The sequence below is a fragment of the Eulemur rufifrons genome, chromosome 16 (genome assembly GCF_041146395.1).
Source record: "Eulemur rufifrons isolate Redbay chromosome 16, OSU_ERuf_1, whole genome shotgun sequence".
In the NCBI taxonomy this organism is placed as follows: Eukaryota; Metazoa; Chordata; class Mammalia; order Primates; family Lemuridae; genus Eulemur; species Eulemur rufifrons.
Window position 1 is genome coordinate 78,552,338 of NC_090998.1, and position 25,014 is coordinate 78,577,351.

At 37.8% G+C, this 25,014-nt stretch overlaps 1 protein-coding gene and 1 pseudogene across 7 annotated transcripts in view; one reads left to right on the forward strand and one right to left on the reverse strand.

Moving 5' to 3' along the window:
- Nucleotides 1-4,204: 4,204 nt before the first annotated feature.
- On the reverse strand, nucleotides 4,205-4,260 carry LOC138397744 (U6 spliceosomal RNA; annotated as a pseudogene).
- A 4,680-nt stretch (nucleotides 4,261-8,940) lies between these two features.
- MYBPC1 (myosin binding protein C1) overlaps nucleotides 8,941-25,014 on the forward strand; it is a 79,791-nt gene continuing 63,717 nt past the window's right edge. For all 7 annotated transcript variants that reach the window (XM_069491567.1, XM_069491566.1, XM_069491568.1 and 4 more), the window contains exon 1: nucleotides 8,941-9,065. In XM_069491567.1, the coding sequence (XP_069347668.1) occupies nucleotides 9,041-9,065 (25 nt within the window). In that variant the 5' untranslated portion in view covers nucleotides 8,941-9,040. The remainder of the gene's footprint in view (nucleotides 9,066-25,014) is intronic.

The following is a 25,014-nucleotide window of genomic DNA, read 5'->3' on the forward strand; positions in this document are numbered from 1 at the left end:
TGTCTCAAAAGATATAGAAGTTCAAATTTTAAAAAACTTTTTTTTTCTGACTCTGAAGCTTTAAAGTTTTTAAAAAATGTATGTGGAATTAAGTTATTGCTATGAATATTATTTGTATACAATTAATTAAAACAACAGAAAAAATAATACTGATAAATAATTATTAAGCACAAAATAATATTTTATTGGAAATGCATCTATTTAGTGGAAAATGGTTTTTCCCAGTTTATTTATTTGTTTGTTTGTTTATTTACTTTTTGAGACAGGGTCTCTCTCTGTTGTTAGGCTACTAGAGTGCAGTGACATCATCATAACTCACCACAACCTCAAATTCCCTGCTGACCTCCAGCAATCCTTCCACCTTGACCTCCCAAAGTGCTAGGATTACAGGTATGAGCCACCACTCCCAGCCTCATGGTTGAATATTCTTTGCTGTCAGGGAGGACAGAGTTCAGCATCAATATCAGATAAAATAGATTTTAATTCAAAAATTGTTTTGAGGGACAAAAAAGGGCATTATATATTAATAAAAGGGTTAATTCATCAAAAGAGGTAATAATTATAAACACGTACTTATCAAACAGCAGAGCCCCAAAATATAGAAGCAAACATTGACAGAATTGATGGGAGAAACAGACAGTTCTGCATAATAGTTGGGGACTTCCACACTCCAAGTTCAATAATGTATAAAACAGCTAGACAGAAGATCAGTTAGGAAATAGAGAACTTGAACACCATTATAAACCCACTAGACCTAACAGACATATATAGAACATTCTATTCAACAATAGCAGAATATACATTCTTCTCACGCACACATTGAACACTCTTCAGGGTAGACTATATGTTAGGTCAGAAAATAAGTCCCAATAAAGTTTCAAAAATTTAAATCACACATATTTTCTCTAACCATAATGAAATGAAGCTAGAAATCAGTAACAGAAGGAAAACCAGAAAATTCACAAATATGTGGAAATAAAACAACACACTCTTAAACAACCAGTGGTCAAGGAAGAAAGAACAAAGGATATCAGAAAATCTTACGAAATGAATGAAAGCACAGACACAAATACCAAAACTCTTGAGATGTGGTGAAAGGAGTGCTGAGGTTGAAACGTATAGTAATAAATATCTACATTAAAAAAGAAGAAAGATTTCAAATTAATAACCTAAGTTTATACATTATGGAACTAGAAGAAGAATAGCAAAATAGATCCTAAAGCTAGTAGAAAGAAATAAGTAATAAAGATTAGGGGAGAAGCCGGGCACGGTGGCTCACACCTGTAATCCTAGCACTCTGGGAGGCCGAGGCGGGAGGATTGCTTGAGGTCAGGAGTTCGAGACCAGCCTGAGCAAGAGCGAGACCCCCGTCTCTACTAAAAATAGAAAGAAATTATCTGGACAACTAAACATATATAGAAAAAATTAGCCGGGCATGGTGGCACATGCCTGTAGTCCCAGCTACTCGGGAGACTGAGGCAGAAGGATTGCTTGAGCCCAGGAGTTTGAGGTTGCTGTGAGCTAGGCTGATGCCATGGCACTCTAGCCTGGGCAACAAAGTGAGACTCTGTCTCAAAAAAAAAAAAAAAAAAAAGATTAGGGGAGAGATAAATGAAATAGAGAATAGAAAAAAAAAATAGAAAGAGTTAATAAAGCCAAAAGTTTGTTCTTTGAAAAGATCAACAAAATTGACAAACTTTTAACTAGATTGACAAAGAATAAAAGAAAGAAAATGCAAATAACTAAAGTCAGAAATGAAAGTGGGAATATTACCAACCTTACAGAAAAAAAAAGAATTATAAGAGAATACTATGAACAGCTGTATAACAAATAGGATACCCTAGATGAAATGCACAAATTCCTAGAAATATTCAAATTACCAAACAGACTGAAGAAGTATAAAGTATGAACAGACCTACAACAAATAAAGACACTGAATAAATAATCAAAAACTTCCCAACAAAGAAAGAACCAGATGGCTTCACTGGTGAATTCTACCAAACATCTGGAAAAAAAAAAAAAAAAATTAACACCAATCCTTCTCAAATTAAAAAAAAAAAAATAGAAGAGGAGGGAACACTTCCTAACTAGTTTTATGAGGTCAGTATTATTCTGATACCAAAGCTAAATAAAGACACCGTACGAAAACTATAGATCAATATGCCTTGTAAATAGAGATGAAAAAACCTAAACAAAATACTAGCAAATTGAATCCAACAGCTTATTAAAAGGATTATATCCCATGACCAAGTGAGATTTATCCCAGGAACACAAAATGGTTCAACATAAGAAAATCAAGCAATGTTACACTACATTAACATAATGAAAGGAAAAAACCCACACGATCATCTCAATCATTGCAGAAAATGCATCTGACAAAATCTAACACCCTTTCACGATTAGGGAAAAAAAACAAAACAAAACAAAAAAACTCCTGGCAAAACATCATACTCAATGATGAAAGACAGAAAGTTTTTCCCTTAAAATCAAGGAAATGAGAAGATGCCCACTTTCACAAACTGCTATTCAACATTACATATATACATATATACACATTATATATATATTCCTAAGAAAATATGCAAATGGCCAATAAGCACATGAAAAGATGTTCAACAGCATTAGTCATTAGAGAAATGCAAACCAAAATGATAATCAGATCTAATCCCCTCTAGAATGATTATAATAAAGAATAAAAAAAGAAAAATAAGTGTTGGTGAGGATGTGGAGAAATTAGAATCTTCATACATTGCTGGTGGGAATGTAAACGGCGCAGCTGCTATGAAAAACAGTTTGGCAGTTCCTCAAAAAGTTAAATATAGAATTGCCATATGACCGAGCAATTCCACTCCTATGTACACATCCAGGAGGATTGAAAACACGTACTCAAACAAATGCACATTCACCCACGTTCATAGCAGCACTATTCACAAAAAGTGGAAACAACCCAAATGTCCATCAATGGTGAATGGATAAATAAGTTGTGGTATATCCATACAATACACTATTATACATTGAAAGGAGTAACATACAGATACATACCACATTGTGAATGAACCTCAAAAACATTACGTTAAGTGAAAAAAGCCAAACACAATGGGTCACATATTGTATGATTCCATTTATAGAAAATATCCAGAATGGGTAAATCCACAGAGACAGAAAACACATTGGTAGTTCTCAGGGGCTATGCAGAGGGGTGAAGGGGGAGTAACTGCTTATTGAGTACTGGGTTTCTTTTTGGGACAATGAACATGTTTTGAAACTAGATAGAGGTGGTGATTATACAACATTCTGCATATACTAAATGCCACTGAATTGTTCACTTTAAAATGGTTAATTTCTTGTTATATGAATTTCACTTCAATAAAAAATGGATTTAAAAAAGAAAACGATAATAAGAAAATCTTAATTCCTTAGAAATTAAGAAGTGCCCTTTTAAATAATTCCTGGATCAATAAGAAAACTAAAACCAAATTGCAGATTGTTCAGAAATTAATAAAATATGAGTAAATTAAATCAAAATCTATGTAATATAGCTAAAGCTGTAGGCTGAAAATAAGGTCTAAGCTATTATAAATCCTCAATATAGAAAAACAAAAACAACAGCAAACTTGATCAAAAGAAATTAGGAAGAGAAAACATCATAAAACAATAAACTAGTTTTTTCAAAGCACCAATAAAAATAGTTATACCCTGGAAAAACTTATTAATGGAAAGAGGGAAAATAAAAATATTTATTAGGAATGAAAAAGGACTATAACCTTACATACAGATATTTTTAAGTTAGTAGAATAGATTCTTAAAAGTGAGCTTGCTGGCGTATATGCATAGTTTAAATCTTAAGAGATTTGTGTTAGGTTATTTTCTGAGAAGATTGCCTAAGCTTTGATCAGCAATGTATGAGACTGCCTATTTTCTCATATCCTGAATGTTATTAAAAAAAAAAAAGTTGTCAACTTAAAGGATGAGAAATGGTTACTCATTATTTGTTTCCATTTTTCCAAATGGTTAAGCAATATTTCATGTTTATTGATGATTTCTATTCCTTCTTCTGTGAATTGCTTTTTTCAAATCCTTTGCTCTATTTTGTATACATGGTATGAAGTCTGTCTATGACATGTGTTTCAAATAACCTTTTCTCCTTTCTTTTTTACTTTTTGATTTTATGATCCCTCGTGCTCTAAAAGAATTTTTTTTTTATTGCTAATCTTCTCTGTATCGTTCCAATTTTAGTATATGTGCTGCCGAAGCGAGCACACTAAAAGAATTTTTAAAGTCTTATTTATTCAAATATGTCATCCTTTCCTCTATAGCTTCTGGATTTTCCATCTTACTTTTAAAAAGGTCTCTCGGCTGGGTGTGGTGGCTCACTCCTGTAATCCTAGCACTCTGGAAGGCCGAGGTGGGCAAATCGTTTGAGCTCAGGAGTTAGAGACCAGCCTGAGCAAGAGCGAGACCCCGTCTCTATAAAAAAATAAAAAAAAAATTTTTTAAAAAGAAAAAAAATTATAATAAAAAAATAAAAAGGTCTCTCCACTTAGGCTTATTCAAATACTCTCAATTTTCTTCAAATATTTTTATTGTTTTATTTTTAAATTTAAAATTTTATTTTTTCTAGAATTTCTTTTTCTATATTGTGTAAATTAGTGGTGTAAAGTTGTTTATTTCCACCCCCACCCCCAGCTTAACAGGGAGTCATACCAACACCATTCCCTGTTATTTTACCATGATGTTGATTGCAGTATCATGGTGGTGGTCAAAAACCGAAAACAACCTGACTGCCCATCAAAAGAACATAATTGAGAAAATATGGCACACTATAGCACATTCATATCTCAAACAATTATTTAGCTCTTAAAACATTTGAGTTAGGTCTGCATATATTAACATGGAGGGTTGTCTGTGACAGGTTAAATGGAAAAAGCAAATTGAAGAATAATGTAAATAGTATTATCACATTCGTAAAAAAATAGATGGAGCCTAGCACTCTGGGAGGGGGAGGCGGGAGGATCGCTCGAGGCCAGGAGTTCGAGACCAGCCTGAGCAAGAGTGAGACCTTGTCTCTACTAAAAATAGAAAGAAATGATTTGGACAGCTAAAAATCTTTATAGAAAAAAATTAGCCGGGCATGGTGGCACATGCCTGTAGTTCCAGCTACTCGGGAGGCTGAGGCAGGAGGATCGCTTGAGCCCAGGAGTTTGAGGTTGCTGTGAGCTGGGCTGACACCACGGCACTCTAGCCTGGGCAACAGAGTGAGACTCTGTCTCAAAAAAAAAAAAAAAAAAGAAAAAAAAAGAAAGAAAGAAAGAAAGATAGATAGATGGAGAACTACTGAACATATAAATTTGTGTGTGCTTGTATGAGCACAGAGGAAAGTTAAACCCTAACTCACACCTTGGAGTGAGAACTATGACAGAGGGTGAGACTGTTGGTTTGTTATTTATACTTCTCCATACTCTTGGTTGATGCAGGGAACATTTTTGCTTTTATTTTGAAAGTTGTCACAGAGTTGACACTGGCCTATCCAACATCCATTCTCCACCCGTCTTTACATCCATCGTCCTCAGTAACACAACCCCAATTTTTATTTTTATTAACCATTTTTATTATAAAATTTATTTTTAACTTTTTTCTTTTTTTAGGGCCAGAGCGGCATGATCATAGATAGCTCACTGTAACCTCGAACTCCTGGGCTCAGGTGATCCTCCTGCCTCAGCTTCCTGCATAGCTGGGACTATAAGTGTGTGCCACCAAGCTGGGCTAACATAGAGACAGGGGTCTCACTATTTTGCCCAGGCTGGTCTTGAACTCCTGGCTTTAAGCCATCCTCCTGCCTCAATCTCCCAAAGTGCTGGGATTACAGGCATGAGCTACTATGCCCAGCCTTGGAACCCCAATTTTTAGCTGAGCCCGTTGCCACTGAGAATGAAAGACTGCATTTCCCAGCTTCTCTTGTGGCCAGATATAGCCATGTAATCAAGTTCTGGCCTGTGGGATGTCGTCGATGTATTGGCTGGGACTTCAAATAAGGACCCTTGAATGGAGAAAGTAAGTTCTTTTTTCTTCTTTCCTGCTGCCCGGAATATGGACACAATGGCTAGAACATTAGCACCCATGTCAGACCATCTGGTTACCTGGAGGATGGTAGAGCAGGAAGGAGTCTGGATTCCTGATGACCCCGTGAGGCCACTATAATGACTCTAAACCATTTGCTTTTGGACTTGCTTTATGGGAGGGGGAAATAACTTCTATCTTGATTCAATTGTTGTTATTCTGTGGTTTTGTGTTATATTTGGCCAAACCTCATCTTCAATAATACAAAAAGGAAAAATCCAATCAAGTATTTAATAAAAGAAAAAAAAAAAAAAGAGCCCTGTTGACCATTCCCCCAACCCTTTCCTGAGAGCACAGCGAAGGAGCTGCAACCTTCTAGATGAATGTATAAGATCTGAAATAGGAATTATGTGTTCCTAAAATAATGCATTCCTAGGAAAATCACACAGATCTACTTATAATCTTAATTTAAATTTCTACCTTAACCATCTGACATACTGTACAACTATTTATCCTAGAATTTGTCCTACTTCCGATTTCTCCAATAATGTTTTGTCTTTTTATAATCAAGCCCTTTATTACCAAAAAGCTCCCCAGGTCATAAAATACTTTCTCCATGGATTGCAGTATTTCCTGGCACATGTTCACTTCAGTAAAATGATCAGTGTATCCAAAACCCAGTGGGGTTTCTGCAGAAGCCAACGATGGCATGGCACCTCTTTTGTGGCATGTGTGAAATCTGCCCATCACTATAAACATTCTTTTGCAACCTGACACTCTACCCTATGTCCATTTCATATGTGGTGTTTTGTGTGCTGGGAATGCTGGAAAGAAAAAATGATTCTTTTTTAGGAACCTCCTGAATAGAATCACAATGTTAAACCTGGAAGGAGCCTCAGAGGTCATTTAACTCTTCATTTTATATAAGAGGAAACTGAGGCTCAGAAAGGCCTCCTGAATTTCTTAGAGTAACTCAGCTGGTTAATGATAGGTCCAGAAATAGAATCCAAGGGACTGACTTCAGATTCTAGGTTCTTTAATTTGTTTCTATTAATTGACATTCCCATACTGGACTCGGGAAAGCTACTTTTCTTTCTTTCAAGCTACTGCTAACTTTGTATGACAGAATGTGCTGTTTTCTGGCTGACATTAACTACCTGCTTAGCATCTAAGAGCACCGGGATATTTTTTAAAGTAAAACAATGTGCTCAGTAGTATTAAGCGGTTGAGAAAAGGCTTTCTTTACAAAAGACATTCATTGACCGTCTTGACTGGCCTTGCTCCCCCTCCCTGCCACATAGCTAAAGCATGATGCTATTGAGTTCTAAGTCGAGTTTCCACCCTTATATGAAAAGTTAGCTTGGCACAGAGTTTGGTAGAGCTAAGTCTGCCCAGCTGTGCCCTCGGCCACAAGCAAATTAAATGAGACAATGTGGCTGGTTCAGTACAAATCAATCAAAGTCTCTTCAAAATTATCTTGAAAACACACACCAATGAAGGCATGTGGGTAGTTGTGTTTTCATAAACATGAATTTTAGTCCTAATGCATGCAAATGAAGAAAGTAAGGAGTCTTTTTAGTTTGACTACTTAGTAGTTCATATTTCTCCATCAGTTCCAGGAGAGTTTTGGGGAGACAGTGACCAAATCCAATACATTCTACCAATATCTTCAGGTAGATTTGTGTGCCCATTTGCCATCTTGAATCAAAACAATGGCCACTGGTCTATCTGACTTTCTTTGCTCAGGCCCCATATATTTTTAAGCATACAATCCAGTGGTTTTTAATATAGTCATAAAGTTGTACAGCCATCACCACTATCTAATTCTAGAACATTTTCATCATGACCAAAAAAATTCCATATCCATTAACAGTCACTTCCAATTCCACCTCCCTCAGCCCCTGTCAACCACTGTCTATTTTCTAACTCTGTGGATTTGCCTATCCTGGACATTTCATATGCATGGAATTATACATCGTGGGGTCTATTGTTTTATAGTTTATTTTTCTGTGCCTGTCTTCTTTCACATAGCATAATGTTCTCAAGCTTCATCCATGTATTGCACATATCATTGCCTCATTCTTTTATATGCCCTGTAATTTTCTATTTTTTAATTAATTAATTTATTTACTTATTTATTTATTTATTTTTAGTAGAGACGGGATCTCGCTCTTGCTCAGGCTGGTCTTGAACTGCTGATCTCAAGCGATCCTCCCACCTTGGCCTCCCAGAGTGCTAAGATTACATACATGAGCCACCACGCCCAGCTGCCCTGTAATTTTTTAAAACGATGTTTCTTGAAAAAAGGCAAATGCTAAGTATCCCTCAATAGAAACATTTGCTATCCCTGGAGGAGAAAATGAGATAAGATATTTAACTTAGAAATTTGGTTTGACAAATTAACATTGATATATCAATAAAAAATAAGAAAAAGTTTGAAGCCCAATAATTAAAAACTAATGAAAATGAAAAGCTAGTTGGAGCATTAAAATTATTGTCACCAATACAGAGATTTTTCTTTCTAATCTTAGTGAAAATGAAAGCATAGTTTGGACTGGCATATTATGACTTTTAATTTAATTTTTTATCATCCAGCAAACTTTTTGCGTGCCTGAGTCAGCACAAGCATCTGTCAGACAGAGAGAGAGGAGCAAGGAGCACGAGGCTGCGCCGAATTTAGAAAGTTAGAGGTGTTCTCATCGGCCACATGAGATGGGCAGGAGATTCCTTCCAGTAGGCGAGAGAGCAGAGTGCAGACAACAGATGTGAGAAAGGTCCCCCTAGCTGTCAAGTTCCTGCATCCTTGTGGTGAAGGAAGGGAGGTGCCAACATGATTGATGTTCAGGGCCGATATAAAAGCACTGGGTTTCTCCCCAACTGCTTGTCACACTGACCTGCACCAACTCTCGACCACTTGTGGGGTTTCTGTCAACTAGTTCTGGAGGGGAGAAAACTCTTTGGAGAATAACATCTGACTGTGGCCATGCCAGAACCCACTAAGAAAGAGGGTAAGACTCACCCCAAAATCTTTCTGTTGTTCTTTTTCATAAACTGTGTTTATGTTGGTTTTTATTTGCAAATATCCAATTTCTTAAACAGACTATAAAATAATAGAATCATTGTGATTTAAGGAAAAGATCCTTTAGAGTAAAAAGCTCAGAAGATAAATACAGCAAGACTATCATAAGTGAAAAATTTCTGATAGTTTATAAAGGAATATTGACTAAAATTACCAAATGATAACTTTATCATTCAATTGCAAGGAATCCTTAAACTGTAATTTCAGGATGTTAATTGCTCATAGAGAGCAGATTGCATTTTCAAGTATATTTTCTTAGGTTTAATCACAGATTTTTCACCAGGTATTTGCAATTTGCAGGGAGTGGGGGCTTGGAATGCTTTCTTAAATGGTTAATAGATTTGATCAAGGTTTCAAAAAAGAACTTGTGACACTATTTCTAGATTTGCTATATTTTTTCATTAAAATACATTTAAAATATATAGATGAAGGCATTATTTCCTTTTATCAGTGTTTTTGGAACTTCACTATTAAATTCTTACATGTAAAGAAAATCAAACACCTGGATAAAAGAGAATATCTCTGAATATCACTGATTTCATGAGTTTTATTATAGATAATTTCATAATATGTAGCATTTTAAAAATAAACTGAAAATTTGAAAATATTCTTCATTAGAAGAAATGTTTTCTCTAATAAAGTTTCTCCTTTCTATAAAAAAGATACAATCAATATGTTAAAGCTACTGATTAATAACATAAGTAAATCGAGATTGGTAATTACAAAAATAATAAAAATCATAAACTAATAGCACAAGTACATTGAGTTTAATTTTTAATGTAAATATCTTTAAAAAAATATTACTTCATTCATATTTGTCTTCATTAGTGCTTACCAAATCTTTGTTTTTCATTTCTGCAAATAAAAGAAAAAGATTTGCAGGGAACATAATAGGTTTTCCATTTTTAGTTCTTAAAAATGTTTTTAGCCATTATTTTGAAGAACCTTGAAAAAGATGCTACACATTGAACCCAAAGTTGAAATACTAACCAAATTATCAAAAGTCTTTTAAATATATTTTCTTTATGTAATTAAGCAACCAGTGTTGACAGGCTGCAGTGATCAGTTTACAGGTTGGCCTTACTTAGTGGCAGAGGGCATTGATGGATGAAGTCTTCCACCCGAAATAACCACACCAAATGCATGCATTAATATGGGAACTTAATCCTGACTGTCAGGCAGGGAGTCCAGCCCCTGCTAAAGTGTCTTATTTGTAATGCAAATGATTTACATGTGTATTAAGTGTCCTTTTTGTCTGATCTGTCACTTGACTAACCTCTTCAAGGCTTACTTGAATGAAATGCATTCTATATTTCCTGAGAGCAGAATATTGTTTTAATTATCCTGAATTTAGTGGACAGATTTGCATTTGTTGTTTTGCAGCACAATTGGAAATGACAGGAAAGCTGAAAAACTAATAAATAAGGTGACAGATTGTAGAGCCTATAAAGCTAATTAAATTATTCTGATTGCTAGATGGGATGAAGTTTTACTTTTTGTTTGACAACTCGGTCTGATTCATTCTACTTTTAGAGAGAATGAGATTTTAGAGTTACAAAGAGGAAAATACATCTTTAACGTTAGCCACCTCCCCTCCAAATATATATATTTTTTCTTTTTAAAGAGATCTGCATGGATACTAATCTCTCCATTGTCCTCTTTTGCTGTAAAAGTACTGTTGATTTACATAGGAGTCTCCCTTCCCCCCCTCCCCCTGCAGTAATTTTATACCCATAGATTCTTTGGTTAGTTTAAATTTGGATGGTAGGGAGTGGGGGCAAAAAGAGAGTTACTGATATATTTAAAATCCACTGAGGAAGTACAGAGATTTTTGTTCCCTTACCAGCAGAACTGATTCTTAAAGGAGCTGCACCTTGAAGAGTTTTTCTTAGTGAAATCATTTCATTTCAACATTGTTTACATCATAACTGTAAGGAGCATGGCAATTCATTAACTATTCTGGTCCTTTCGTCTTCTCCTGTAATTTCATTTTCACTGGGGCTGGTTTTGTTCCACGTAAGCATTCATCTGAAAGACATCCCCAAGAATAAAACATTCTTCAGTGTCATTTCAAACTATCTGCAGAAACCCTCTCAAACAACAGGTTCCTCCAGCCTCTATGGGTCTTCTGATCTCTCTTCCCCAGCTGAGAAAACCTTGCCCAGAAAGAACATGACCCCTTGCTGTGAATCTTGATAGCATACATGGGCCAGTTTGACCCTCCTAGGATCCAGGAGGATCTGGCAACTCTTCAAAAGAGACTGAGTTTTCAGCACCTAAAGGTGCAAAGAATGTCTCACCCAACTGCCTCCCAACCTACAGTGGCTTAATTCTGGGAGTTTTCATCTTGGGTCTTGGGAGAGCTGGTTCTTGTAAGGAGGGAGGAGGAAGGACAGGTGTAACTTTGGACCTCAAGGAGGAAGTCCAGTGGAAGTAATTGATCAACAGTTCTTATTTAAACCCTCGAAAATATTTTGGGTGGCTCAGTGACTCCTTTTGGAGAATGAAAGCATTATTTTTTAAGGAGTAACCACTTCCCATTGTTCTACTTTCTACCTTCATCAGTTATGTATGTATTCTTTGAGAACTATATTATTTGTACTGTCAGTTCCAGATAAAAGGCTTATCTTACACTTTGGATTCATGTAGAACCCGAGGCCTAGTAAAATGAAGTTATTCTAATCAAACAGTGAGATGTGGAAGGAAGCTTCAGATTTGTGGGATCTCCCAAAATGTCTTGCTGCTTTATGTATCGACTATTAACCGAACACTAGGAAGTGCCCTAGAGTTAATTGCCCCTGGGTCCTACTGTGTAAAGAAATCACTGTCCACTGGAAATTTCTCTTTTCCAGTCAAAAAGAAACTTTATCAGTATAAAATTAGAAAATTGCAATAGACTATGTTCCGTAGTAGAATCTCTATTAATAGTTTTAAAATACTACGAATAGCTATTAAACCCACAAAAATGATTTTCTCAGAATTTTATCTCTGCAGTATGTAATGATTTAAAACCATAAAGCCTGGTTCTTTAACATCTTGAGACAATTGTTAACTGTCAGATTCTATGAAACCCAGCAAAATTCTCTTCTAAAACACTGAGTTGGGGCCTTAACATGAATTTCAACTTTTGTTATGTGATGTACCAGGCCCTATCATATTTTATGTATTTAACTTGTCAGAAAAAGGCAAAGGTTCCTCCTTGACGCTTGTGTGTCATTCAACAAACCTGAGGAGAGTCACGGTAGTTTTCTCATCTTCCATGTAAGATCCTTTCTTGAAAACCCAAACATATGGCCAAAAAGAGGTACTCTTGTGACCATAATTTTAAGGAGCCATTCTGATAACTTCGGGAATCAAAAGCACGGAGTTGTTGTGACAGATTCTCTTGCTGTGTCAACATATACAATATCTATCATATCCATATTGGTCTTTTCCAGTAGGAATAGCTGGGAACGTGGTAACAAAGAGCAACTCTTTCAGTCTATAGGGGTTTTCCCCGTTCTATATCTTTCTTTCTTGGTCCCTAGAGATTTCATCATATTTTCAACTTATGTTGGGCCCAAAACCTGCCCAAATGTAGAGCAGCATTCATTACCGCTTGCCTGTGTCTAAGCATTTCTCAGGGCTTAGTCATCTTCAGAAAAGGAGCTCCCATAAAGGGAAATCTCCCTCTCATATTTATTCTTTGACCTTCAGTTTCTACCTGCATGAGACTGGATGGCCTATTTCAAACACCAAAATAAATTTGTCTTTGGAAAGTCATCTTATATACAGAATACTACCTTTACCTCAAATTGGGGAAAAGTTGATAATTTGTGCAGAAAATAAGAGAAAAGAAGGGAGAGGAGGAAGGAGGCATTTTATCAAGGATGATGATTTCCCCTCCTGACTTGGAATGGTTCTTTAGGCCAAGTTGAAGATTTGGATGAGGAATAAAAAAGTTATATGAACAAATGCCACAGTATTTTTTCCCCCTGAAAAAATGGCCATGTCGTACTGGAGATCCATGGCATAGACTTGAGCTATCTGTTGCAAGAAGGAATACTCTTAGGGTAAATGCATGCCAGAGGAGCTTAATACTTGGCAGAATCATTCTTTTTCAGTAGCCTGCTTTTATGACTGTTCGTACTGCACCTGTTAGGAAGATAAATAAAGGACTGGCCAATTCTTTCCTCTCAAGCACCCTAAATATATCGCTTTAAAAAAACTTTGGAAAAACAAGCTGTATCCTTGCTTCTCACCCAGTTCATGTAAAGCAGTTTCCCTCTTGTTCCCAGGCTTTTCAAACAGCAGTGAAGCCAGGGGTAAGGAAGTTGGTGAAATGATCGAAGATGGAGGTTAGGCTCATTAGCTGTCTGAGGGACCCAGGAGAAAGGGAAAAATGAAGCATGTACGATCCTCTATTCTGTCAATGGCTCACTTGATTTAGGCCATGAGACAAGCCTTGAAACATTTTATTTTAGGCTTCTTATGCACACACAATTCATAGAGTTTCCTTATTTATAGCACTTTCAAAGTATCCTTGAATGCAACATGAATGTTAGAATAAACTATACAGCCTAAAGTCGCTTTTAAAAAATGCTTGGGCCCCAAAACAAATAAATAAATGGTCTGTTTAAAAGCTTGAATAAATATAAAATGATGTTTTCACAATACTTTTGTAAACAAATACATTCTCCTTTTCAATTTTAGAGGGTTGTAGGAAGAGGCTGCTATGAAATTATTGCTATTGTGTTTTATAGCCCTAGGAAGCATTTTTGCTTAACATTCCTATGCTTGTTTTATTTAAAATTTATTTTTAGGCTCTTCATGGATGCACCGAAGAATTTTATTTTATTAATAATTACTATTTTTATCTGCTGTCCTTCTTAATTAGTCTGTGAAAACTATATTAAGAGACACAAAATACTCCTGGCAGCCAGTGACTTTGGTGGTAATTCTAAACTTCATCTCTAGATATACTTGAGTGTGTTAGATAATAAAGAACAGGATTAAAGTTCTAGCAATTTTAAGTAGAAAAATTTTAATTTCATGTATGTACCTGAGGGGATGTGGCCATGTCCTCTTTGTTTTTATTCCACGTCAGTTCTTGATGGAAACAGATGTCTTTTCTGGAATCATTGGTTGGTTCAGAGCATTGCATCCTTAGGAAACTCAATAAATACACAGAAAAGTAGCTACTGAATTAGTGTTCTGAGCTAATCATAAAGGAGCTACTGTTTATTCAAGAGCACTTTCCTAAAATTTGACAGCATGGTGATTAAGGAAGATGAAACTGAAAACGAAGAAAACACTTTTTCACTTAATGTCCTGCATGTATATAAATTATCTCATAACCAGAGAGAACAGGGCTCTGTCCTCACAGCTTTTTACAAAGACAGCCCCCCAAAATCAAAGCAGTTATGTTGTCTCATCGCACTGAAGTTTGCACTGTGTGTAGGCCCGGTTCTAATTTACAGAGAGTACATTTGTTTTGGACAAGCCAAACTTCAGGATGTTGCCATTCATGGGGCAGAGTATGGGCTTTTATGTACATTTCCAGAGTAAACTTTTAGATCTCATCAGATTGGGGTATGAATTAGTTGATTTGGCAGAGAGAAAGACCAGGATCATTTGATCTCATGCTTCTTTCTTTCTCTAAAATGAGTTCACAAAAAGCTAACTATAATCTGACTTTCATTCTGCCTTTCAAGTCTAAATCCACTTTGATAAGACTTTTACCCTTTTATACTCCCTTGGGAATCCTTTTTAGGCCAATTTGGCACATCAATGCAATATCTAAAATTATGTTTAATAACATGTCAGGTGTTAGATCTTATCATTTTGTTTTATTCACTTTTTGACTTATATTTAGCTATTTAGGTTAAACAGTTTTCTTCTCCAAAATTGTGCAAATCTTTCTCTAAATTCCATCACATTCTTTTAAAATTCCTCAGGAGTTCTCTGCTTGCATCAGGTATCGGCCTTCACCTCCTAAAAAATTTTATATATCTTGGAACAGAATGTTCTACTTATAACTAAAAATTCATATATATGAATAATTCTACATTTGTCTTTAGGATTATTCTTCATCTAGTATGTATTTTGGCTTTTTCTTTATGCATACTAAGAAATATTCATGATTAAACAGTGACATAAACAAAGTATATTATTCATAGAACATTCCAGACAGTTCAATTCCAGCTACACCATGTACTAAGTTACTTACACTTTGTATGCCTCAGTTTCCTCATCTGTAAAATGTGAATAAAACAGTACCTAATTCATTGGGTCTTGGTAATAATTAACTGAAATAAATCAGGTAAAGTCCTGAGAATAGGGCCTAACTTACAGTAAGATCTCAAGTATTTTCCTTCTAAAGTAGTAAACTCAGAAATCTTGCTTGGCATAAGGTATAAAATGCCTCACATTTAATATAAACTTTGAGGGCGTTTCCACCAATGTAAGGTACACAATAACTACCACTTGCCTTATGGTAATATTTAAAATACATTCCCAAAAGGTTGCTACTGTTATAATAACCATCATTGCCACCACTGTATTTCCTTTTTTTCCTTACTTGTAGTGAAACATCTTAGCTTTCACCTATAGAAGCTCTGATGGAATAAAAGGTCTATACTCCAGGGCCTCTGTTGTGTTCCCACTGACATGCACCATACCCAGCTGGGGAGTCTCCAGTTGTCAGACATAAGGTGATAACTGGTTGGGTTATTTCTTCACTGTTCCATTAGGGGGGCAGGGCCTTTCCCACTCAGATGAAAGAGTCACCCTGCAGAAGTAACTATATCTGCCACCAAGGGTTACAGGGCTTGAGTTTGTGGGACATTGAGATTCTCTCCCTACCAGGGGTGCTTTCTGGCAGGTAGGGTCCTCTTTGGTCTGGGTTTTTCTGAGATATCCCCATAGAGAGCTCTCCATGACCACATATGGATATGGTGGGTGATTGATTGAGTGCCGCTGTGTTTACTGCAGTGGAATTTTATTTTTATGACCCCACCTGGCATCTGGCCTCTCCTTCCTCTATTTTTAAAAAGTCACCCAGTGTGAGGCCCAGCAATGGCTTGGGGCAAGGCCTTTAAGGGATTTATCCTATAACCCTATAACCATAAATAAATAACCATATATAAATAGGTGATACCCTTAGCAATGGCAGAGTGAAGGACTAAAAGGGAAAATTGTTAACAATTCAAATCACTTTTGCAATAATTTCCTTTTGACCTGTGCTAAAATGTTAAACGCCTTCAATCTGAGTAAAACTATTCCCAGTGACCTCATCTGTGCTACCTAAACCCCCATTTGATTCTTTAAAACATGGTAAGAATAATGAGGAAGATAAGTGGTAAGATCTTAGCAAAATATCTTGTTTTCCTCTAGCCCCATGTTAACAGTGAGAAGCTATTTGTTGCCATGTAATAATGACCATATTTTAATCCTCTTCCTGTGGGGAATGACATGCTGAGTCGAAACATGCTTAATTAGAAGGGTAAAAGAACAAGTTGACTAGGAGAGGAAAAAACCCTGTGGATTCGGGGAAATTCCATCAAGCTGAATAATGAGTCATTGATCATTTAAATAATCTATGTACAATTAGATTTCATCTATTCAGATCCTTAGAGTATAGTCTGGAAACATTCGGCCACAGTAAATAAATATGGATTAAATTGATTGAATCATTCTAAATAGCTGGATTCTCCACAGAGCTAAGGGTTAATTTTGTTATGTAACCTCGCAACCTTGTTATTTCAACCAATTTGGACAGAAACATTCCTAAAATGTAATATATTACTCCTTGCTTTTAAAAATACTGTGGATATAATTTAACTTTGTCTTCAATTATTGATATCAGTTATTTGTAGCACATGATATCCTGAGAGCCCAGGAATTATTTGATTTGGTGTTATGTGGACTCGTACTGATTTGTATTTTGAATTTGTGTGCAGATTTTTGTAGCTTTCCTGCTTCATTCCTTGCTAGAAGGTTGCTGTCTTCTTTAGCACTCTTGTCAGTCAGTTTGTGAAGCTGCTCCCCTCAATCCCCTTCGTTGTTTGTTGACTCCACTCCAGGCAATTAATTTGGTTAAGTAGGGTTGAGCAGACACTACTGTAGGAGGAGTTGGGTGCCTAAGGCACAACATTTAAGAAGCTGGTCACTTTCTGGGTCATGCAAATACAGGGTGAGCACCTGAGAGAGCACCCCTCCCTAAATCTTGCTCCTTAGGCACCCAGCTAGCCTGCCCTAGCCCCAGGCCCCTGGCTTTACTGAGGACCTAGGGGGCTCTTCTGTGGGTAAAGCATAGGAACTCTTAGTGCATGGAGCTTGAGGACCTCAAACCAAATCCATTTTGGTCTTCAGAGGCCCTTTTAATTTGCTGATCAGAAGCCATTATCTGGATAAGTGAGGTTGCAAGGGAGCTGAACTCCGCATGGGGAGGTGTTACTAGACAGTAACGTCCTCTCGTCTCTATTATGATGTGCTTAGGAAAATAAGTCATTGTCCTCAAAATCAATTTTTGGTTTTTATTTTGATGGTTCATTCATTTTATCCATCAAGTCTACAAATATTTTCCCAATGATGTATATGATGATTTTATTTTTACTTATTTTTATTTTTTGGAGATACTCGCTCTGTTGCCCAGGCTAGGGTGCTGTGGCATCATCCTAGCTCACAGCAACCTCAAACTCCTGGGCTTAACCAATCCTTCTGCCTCAGCCTCCTGAGTAGCTGGGACTACAGGCATGAGCCACCATGCCCGGCTAATTTTTTCTATATATATTTTTAGTTGTCCAGCTAATTTCTTCCTATTTTTATTAGAGACAGGGTCTCACTCTTGCTCAGGCTGGTCTCGAACTCCTGACCTCGGGCAATCCGCCCACCTCAACCTCCCAGAGTGCTAGGATTACAGGCGTGAGCCACCATGCCCGGCCAAGTTTTTTTTTTTTTTTTTTTAAAAAAAGCACACACAAAATCTTTTTCTAAAGATTTGCAATAAATTCTAAACCAGTGGTTCTCAGAATTTTTGGACTCAGATCCATTTGCACTCAATAATTATTGAAGAAACTAAAGAGCAGTTTGTTTATGTGAGTAAATATTATATTATATACACTAATTTTAATTTCTAATACAATAGATATTGTATTATAATGTAATATTTACTATATTAAAAATTTAAATTGTGCATTATCATATACTATTTACTGTAGTAGAAATTAAAATTGATAAATGTTTAAAACACCAGAATATATAAACACACATTCTATTAGCTGTCAGAACACTGATATTATCACACATTATATATCGTCTGGAAAACTACAGTGTATATTTGTGAGTAAATGTGAATGAAAAAGGCAAATAATGTCTTAGCATTACTAGTATGAAAATCATTTTGTCCTCTTGGACTCCCTAAAATGGTCTTGGGGGTGCTCGGGGGCCCCAGACCATAGTTTGAGAAGCACCATTATAAATCTATTTAGAATTGTCTCTAACAAATCTGTAATTCCCTTAAATCCCAAAGTATAAAATATCCGTACCTATAGCCTATAATGAATAGAGTGGGGGACAAAATAGGCAAATAAATGTGAAAACGTTAAATTAAACATTGATTTGTGTCCAAATTCTGGATCACTGGTACATAAGCAATATGGCCAATAAAAATGCACTGTTATTTGTATTTGCTGATTTTGGGGGGCACATTTATGATTAATATAATCAAAATTTCTCTATGTGTTATGAATGCACCCATGCAAACACTATTTTATGTTAAGGCAGTTTGCACTGTGCTATTGACATATAAGGTCCAGGCGAGAGTATGGACAGAGTGCCAGACCCCACCATCAGCAGGGGAAATGCCTGACAGTGTTTATTTCCTATTTAATCTAAAAATAAAGATAATTTGCTAGACTACCACAAGTGACAATACAGGAATTGACCAAGTAGAGCCTTTTTCATCATGATGTTTACAAAACATAAAGCATTCGCATTTTATTTCAAACCTAGACTTTTACTTTGAGAATAAGAAATTGTAATTAGGAATAGCATACAATTTTCTCCTACACCTCACATTACCAAAGGATGGTTTTAGAATATTTGTTTTTCAAAATTTTCCCCCCAAAAAATGACAGAAAGAAAGCCACACAAAAAAACCCCAATAATCATAACACTCAATAACAACTTATTTTGTGTTCTTCCTGTCTTTTCTATGCTTATATAATGTACTCGTGTGATATAATTATGATCTCCGTGCTACCAAAAAGCTAAATTAAATTGCACATGAGGGCCCATCAAATGTTTTAAGTAGGTCAAATAATGCAATATTTGAGACAGTGAGCCCACGGGAAGGAGAGAACCGAGTTGTTTATGTTCTTTTAGTATACAGACACAGACATATAAGGAGAGATAAGATTTTAATGAATTTTAAGACATAGATTTTTTTTTCCCCCTTTTAGTTACTGAGCATGGAACTCCTGTCATTGCAAATAGAAATGGACTGTGCCGGAGAGAGCCAGACCATTTATGGAGTTACTGGGTTCCTAGTCTTTCGGCAGCAGCACAAAGGCCACATATGAGGCTGTGTATTTAATAGCTGCCACCAGTGCCCGTCAGTTAGAATGCCCTGGCACAGGCTGTGCAGGCATGCCATTGGTGGCATACCTGTGCTTTTTACAGTAGGTGATCATAGGAAAAATCCCCCATAAATAGATCAAGCCCTTTGAAAGCATTTCAGTGCTGCAGAGGGCGAGAAAGTCTATATCTGTGAATTAGAAAGGATCAAAGGACAGCCGCCCTCGCCTAAGAAGGAAGGGGCTAGCTTTAGCTGTTGGTTTGCAATCTAGTCCATTGGGTTGTCCATGAAAATATTTCCTTGGGCTTATTTTTTTTTTCAGAGAATATCCTGGTTTCTTCTTTTTATTCAAAAAGTATTAAAACAGATAATTTCTTTAGTCCATCCTGTTGGCATGTTTTCTAAGAGAGACGTTGGGGGGCGGGGGAGGGAAAATGAGAGAAGGACAAAAAACCAACCATTCACCTGGCAGGAAAGTACCCCAGAATTTGCCCCTTGGCTTTTAAATAGGCAGAAGTATAGCAGGACCTCACCTCAATAAACAACCATTTGCTTGTTTAAGAGTTAGAGAGTTTACCCAAAGGCAGGCACCTCCTGACCATTAAGACACAGCTAAGCTAGTTGACAATAGTTGGCACCTTGACGGAGGGTTACTTGCTGAGAAACTGGTGGGACAGGTTCCTTGACTCAAGTTGCTTTGCTGCTTTTCTAGCCCAGAGTTTAAAAGGAGGGCATTCCTTAGAAAGGTGAGGGGTGTAATATTCCTGAGAGCCAAAACGCTAGCCCTAATTGCTCTCCTGCCCTTGTTAAGAAATGCAAGACGTGTGTTGACAGTAAGAAGAAATCTAAATGATGGGGTTTGGGCGAATGCCCCCGGAGCCTTCGGCCAGTGGGAGGGAAACCAGTGCAAGACATAGTGTTCCCTGCGGTAACGCAGACGGAGAAAGCTGCCCGTGGAGTGCCAGGGGACAGTTCTGGATTCCTTGGCAGCAAGGAGAAGGGGCTTTTGTGTGGCAGGAACAGCCTGCCAGTCAACTATATTTACGGAGCACCTGCTGCGTGGAATTTGAAAAGGAGGAGGAGAAGGGCCTTGTCCTCAAGAAGCTTGTGATTAAAGGGAGAAGGAAAGTGCCCATCTACTGTAAACCCTGTGGCTTCCCATCCACACTGGAAAGCGGGGTGGGGGAACTGGCGATATTCGGGCAGTGGGCTGAGCCTGTTACTCAAAGTGTGGGGTGCAGACCAACAGTGTCAGCAACACCTGGGAGCCTTTTAGAAATGCAGAATTTTGAACCCTGCAGCCCCTGTAGTCAGCATTTTCAGTTTACTCAGATCCCTAAGTGATTCATATGCACACAGCAAGATCCATGGAAATAGTGTCTTGAATGTTTTAAGAGAGCAGAGTGACCTGGCTCAGTGGCTAAATTGATACTAAAGGGCAGTTCATCTACCTGTAGGTTTCTTAAACACAGGGATGTTACCTCATCTCAGCCACGTTTGTAATGCCCTTGCCCTATTAAGTTCATAATGGGAGCTCCATGAATGCTTCCAAATATGGCCCCTGTGCAGTGAGGTGTCGTGCAAATTGCTGGTAATGAATGATTCTCATAGAGGCAGCCAATGAATTTGGGGAACATGCAAATGATTTTCAGAAGAGTGGGCAAAGGTGGGCATGACAGAAACTGTCAGAGTCAAAGGTGTGAGTCAGAGTGAAAGCGATGCCTCAGCCGTCCCTTCAAGGTGATAAGAGATTCCCTCGGGCCCCCGAGACTCACCTGTCATGGTTCGTTTTCCATCTAGGTCATGTGCAGCTTGGTCTTCACTGCTCCTGGTTTCCCATCTCTCCAGTTTTAGGACAGCTGGAATTCTTTGTCTCAAATGCTCTGAAAACAACTGAAGGTTCATTTTCTCTTATGCTTTCTGTCCCACCACGACTGATTGATTGATCTACTTATCTCCCTTGTACAAAGTAATGTATATAAATTTCATCAAACTCAATGACTGTTCCCACTTTACAATAGAGGTGTGAGGGGCCCACCTCCTCCGGGGTCCAACCCCTCAGCCCCTACCCCAATTCCAAACGTGTTCTAACACAGTGCAGCCCACAGACCTGGAAATAAGACAAATCCTTAGCAGGTGGCACGTGCAGAAAGACATGAGTGTCTTTTTCACAGACATCAGAATAAAAATAGGATAATGATGATAATAACCATGAAGAGATAAAGCATGTTCCCCACCCCTGTTAACTCATTCATTCCTGCCACTGACCCTTGAGATAGGCTATGCTGTTATTTCCATTTCATAGATGAGGAAATCGAGGTACATTCCACTCCTACAGACAGGGCAGCATCCATCTGAGGCTATGTGGTCTTGACAATAAGACCAATCCAATCAGCAGGGAAAACGAACAATCACTCTGAGAGGTTCATCAGCCACAGTCAGTGACTGTGAGCCTCCGAGAAGGGCAGTGCAGGCCCATGGTGCGGAGCCCGGCTACGAGTCCGGCAGGCTCGGGCAAAGCCTGGCTCCACCCTTCAGGAGCTGTCGAACCTCACAAGGGCCTCAGTTCATATCTGCAAAAGGGAGATAACTGCAGTACTGAGTCCATAGAGTTCTAAGAGTTATAAGAATTAATATATACTAGGTCCTGCATACAGTGGGTGCCAATAAGTGGTTGCTATTTATTTATTCCTTCACTGGCTATAATGGAATGGGGTTTCTGTGATTTTAAGAAGGAAAAGTTGTTCTGCCTACTTACTGAGCAGGCATACATTCTCCTATTTCCACTTCCTGCAACCATCCTACAAAGGTCTTAGCATGAATAACCTCTAACGTTTGTGTAGTTTTGACTATCTGCTATAGTTGGCTATTAACAACCAATGTTCTGTGGATTTGGTGGAAGTTGAATTAAGCCCTTTCAATTCTCATTTTGGTTTGATTATGGACCTGTTACACAGACCATGGGGGCTACAAACACAGTGGAAATGGAGAATTTATATTCAGTGCCCAAGATGATTCTCTTTTACTTATTTGATTAGAATTCACCCTTGGTCTTACTTGGATTTTAAGTCACCAAGGCTTCCCTTACAAAATGGGCCTTGGTTACACAGATGCTGACAAAGTACGGTCAATTTGATAGTTCATGCACAATCACCAATTCTTAATCACAATCTTCTTAATTCTTTTGTGTCAATTTACTGTGCATTTAATGTGTTTTCAGCAATAAAATGAGATATCAGGTAGATAGGAAAGGAATGAAAGATCCCCGTCTTTGTTTAGTTGGGGAGAAAAAGAAACATAAATATACTAAGACTACTAGAAAATAATTAAGTTGCAGCAAATTAAGAGTGTATTATGATAATGTCCAGAATGCCAGGAGAATAAGAAAGGAGAACAGAATGAAATAATTAGCTCTGAGCGCCTTGAGAAAAATGTCAAAAAGATGGACAAACATTGCCACGAGGTAACAATGCCATAACTGCTGTTAATTATAGAGCTCTTTCCACATGCCAGGAACTGTGTGTGCTGTGCATTTTACAAAGGATTAGCGCCCTGAGAGATCATTTATTTTATTATTCTTATTTCACAGATAAGGAAATCAAGGCTGTTAGAGATTAAGGAATTGCCCAAGACTATACAACCGATAAAGCACAGAGTCGGGATTTAGAGCTAAGTCTGTGTGACTCCACATGTAGAGAAAAAGCATGAGGTCTGTGGGGGAGTAGGACACCACTCTTCTCAGTGGCAGAACGGTCAGAGGTGAACAGAGAAACCATCTCTAGGACAGAGGGGCCACAGGAGTGTCATAAGAGAAAGGAGAGAAAGGACATGCCCACCGGCAATGGCTTTGAACTAACCTGGGGAGTGTAGACCTAACCAGCTAGGTACCAGAGACCCACTCAGGTAGAATGACAGGATTAAACTCAGTTGTAGGATAGATAACTTCTGCAGCTGTGGGGAAAAGAGACTGGAAGACAGAGAAACTTGTCTGTACAGAGAGCCAGGGAGATGTCCTCAGGCCTTGCACGACAATGGCTCAGTCCAAAAGATAGTGTGTCAAAGACACTGGCTTCTCACTCCGGTATTCTGATACCCGGGTGCTGCAATAACTCATTCAAAGCCAAGAGGTCAGTGTTAGATTTTCATTTCTGCACTCAGATCTCTGAAAATAAAATGCTTTGGCTGAGGACTTTGTCTTCTGATTGACAACGGTGCTAATGATTTTTTCCATGATGTGAGGAAGAAACGAAAGCCTTTCTGACGATGCCATCTAAGGGACACTCGTGTTTTCACCTTGTCTGCAAATTACATCACATCCTGCCGTGTTATCTTCTGCTAGCCTGTGAGGTTATATGTTTTCTCTCCTTTGATTATATATTGTTTCTCCTCATTAGTAAATAGTAATATATTTATTTATGGTCATGTGAATGAAAATAATTTTAAAAAGTAAATAAATCAGAATTTATACCAGCACACACACAAAAATTAGTGATGGAAAAAGACATTGTTGCATCCTGGCAGGCCTGCATCGCGCTTTTCTTGGTTGCTGTTCGGGTGCAATCCATTCATTTTCCTATGCTCATTCCGGCCTGCCTAGAATGAACTAGGGCACTGAGCCTGCACATGAGGGTGACTGTTCTGCCACCTGCTTGCTGTGAGGCCTTGTGCTCCCTGCTCAGAAAGAGTCACTTGTGGAAAAAATGTGGAAAATCCCAGACACTGACAGAGATGAGAGTCCTTGGATCCCACAATGTGTCTATCATTCAAAAACTTTTCTGTCTTTATATTTTATTTAATAATCAAGTGGAAAATAATTTTAAAAGAGATTACCTTCATCAATTGTCTCTTCCCGCCTTGGAGATGAAGCAGCTGGTTCATGCGCATGTCACTAATTCCCAGTTCTGGGCATCCACAAGGGTTCAGCAGGGGAAATTCTATATGCTCTTTGGTCATGGGTAGGCTTTTGGCTACTTGGAAATCGTATATTCTTTAACAGAAGTTTTTTTTTTTTTTTTAAACAGACTTCATAGCCAGACTGCTCTATGATAACTGGATATCCAAAGCCTGGTGTAAAACCTCAGAACCAGAGCTTTGAAAATTTTGGATAAATTAGGTGGAGATCTACTCCAGGCATGTGCACTTCCAGAAAGAACTGTGTGAGGGGTTAATTCTGTTTCCCAGTGAGCAGCAGCTTGGCTTGTAATACAGTGAAATGTTGCAGAGCCCGAGGATTTTGAGGTTATCGTCACTCAGAAGTGTCTCTCATGAGGGCAGGACAATGTCGGAGACACTGAGGTGTCCCTGCTCTCTGGGGAAAGGG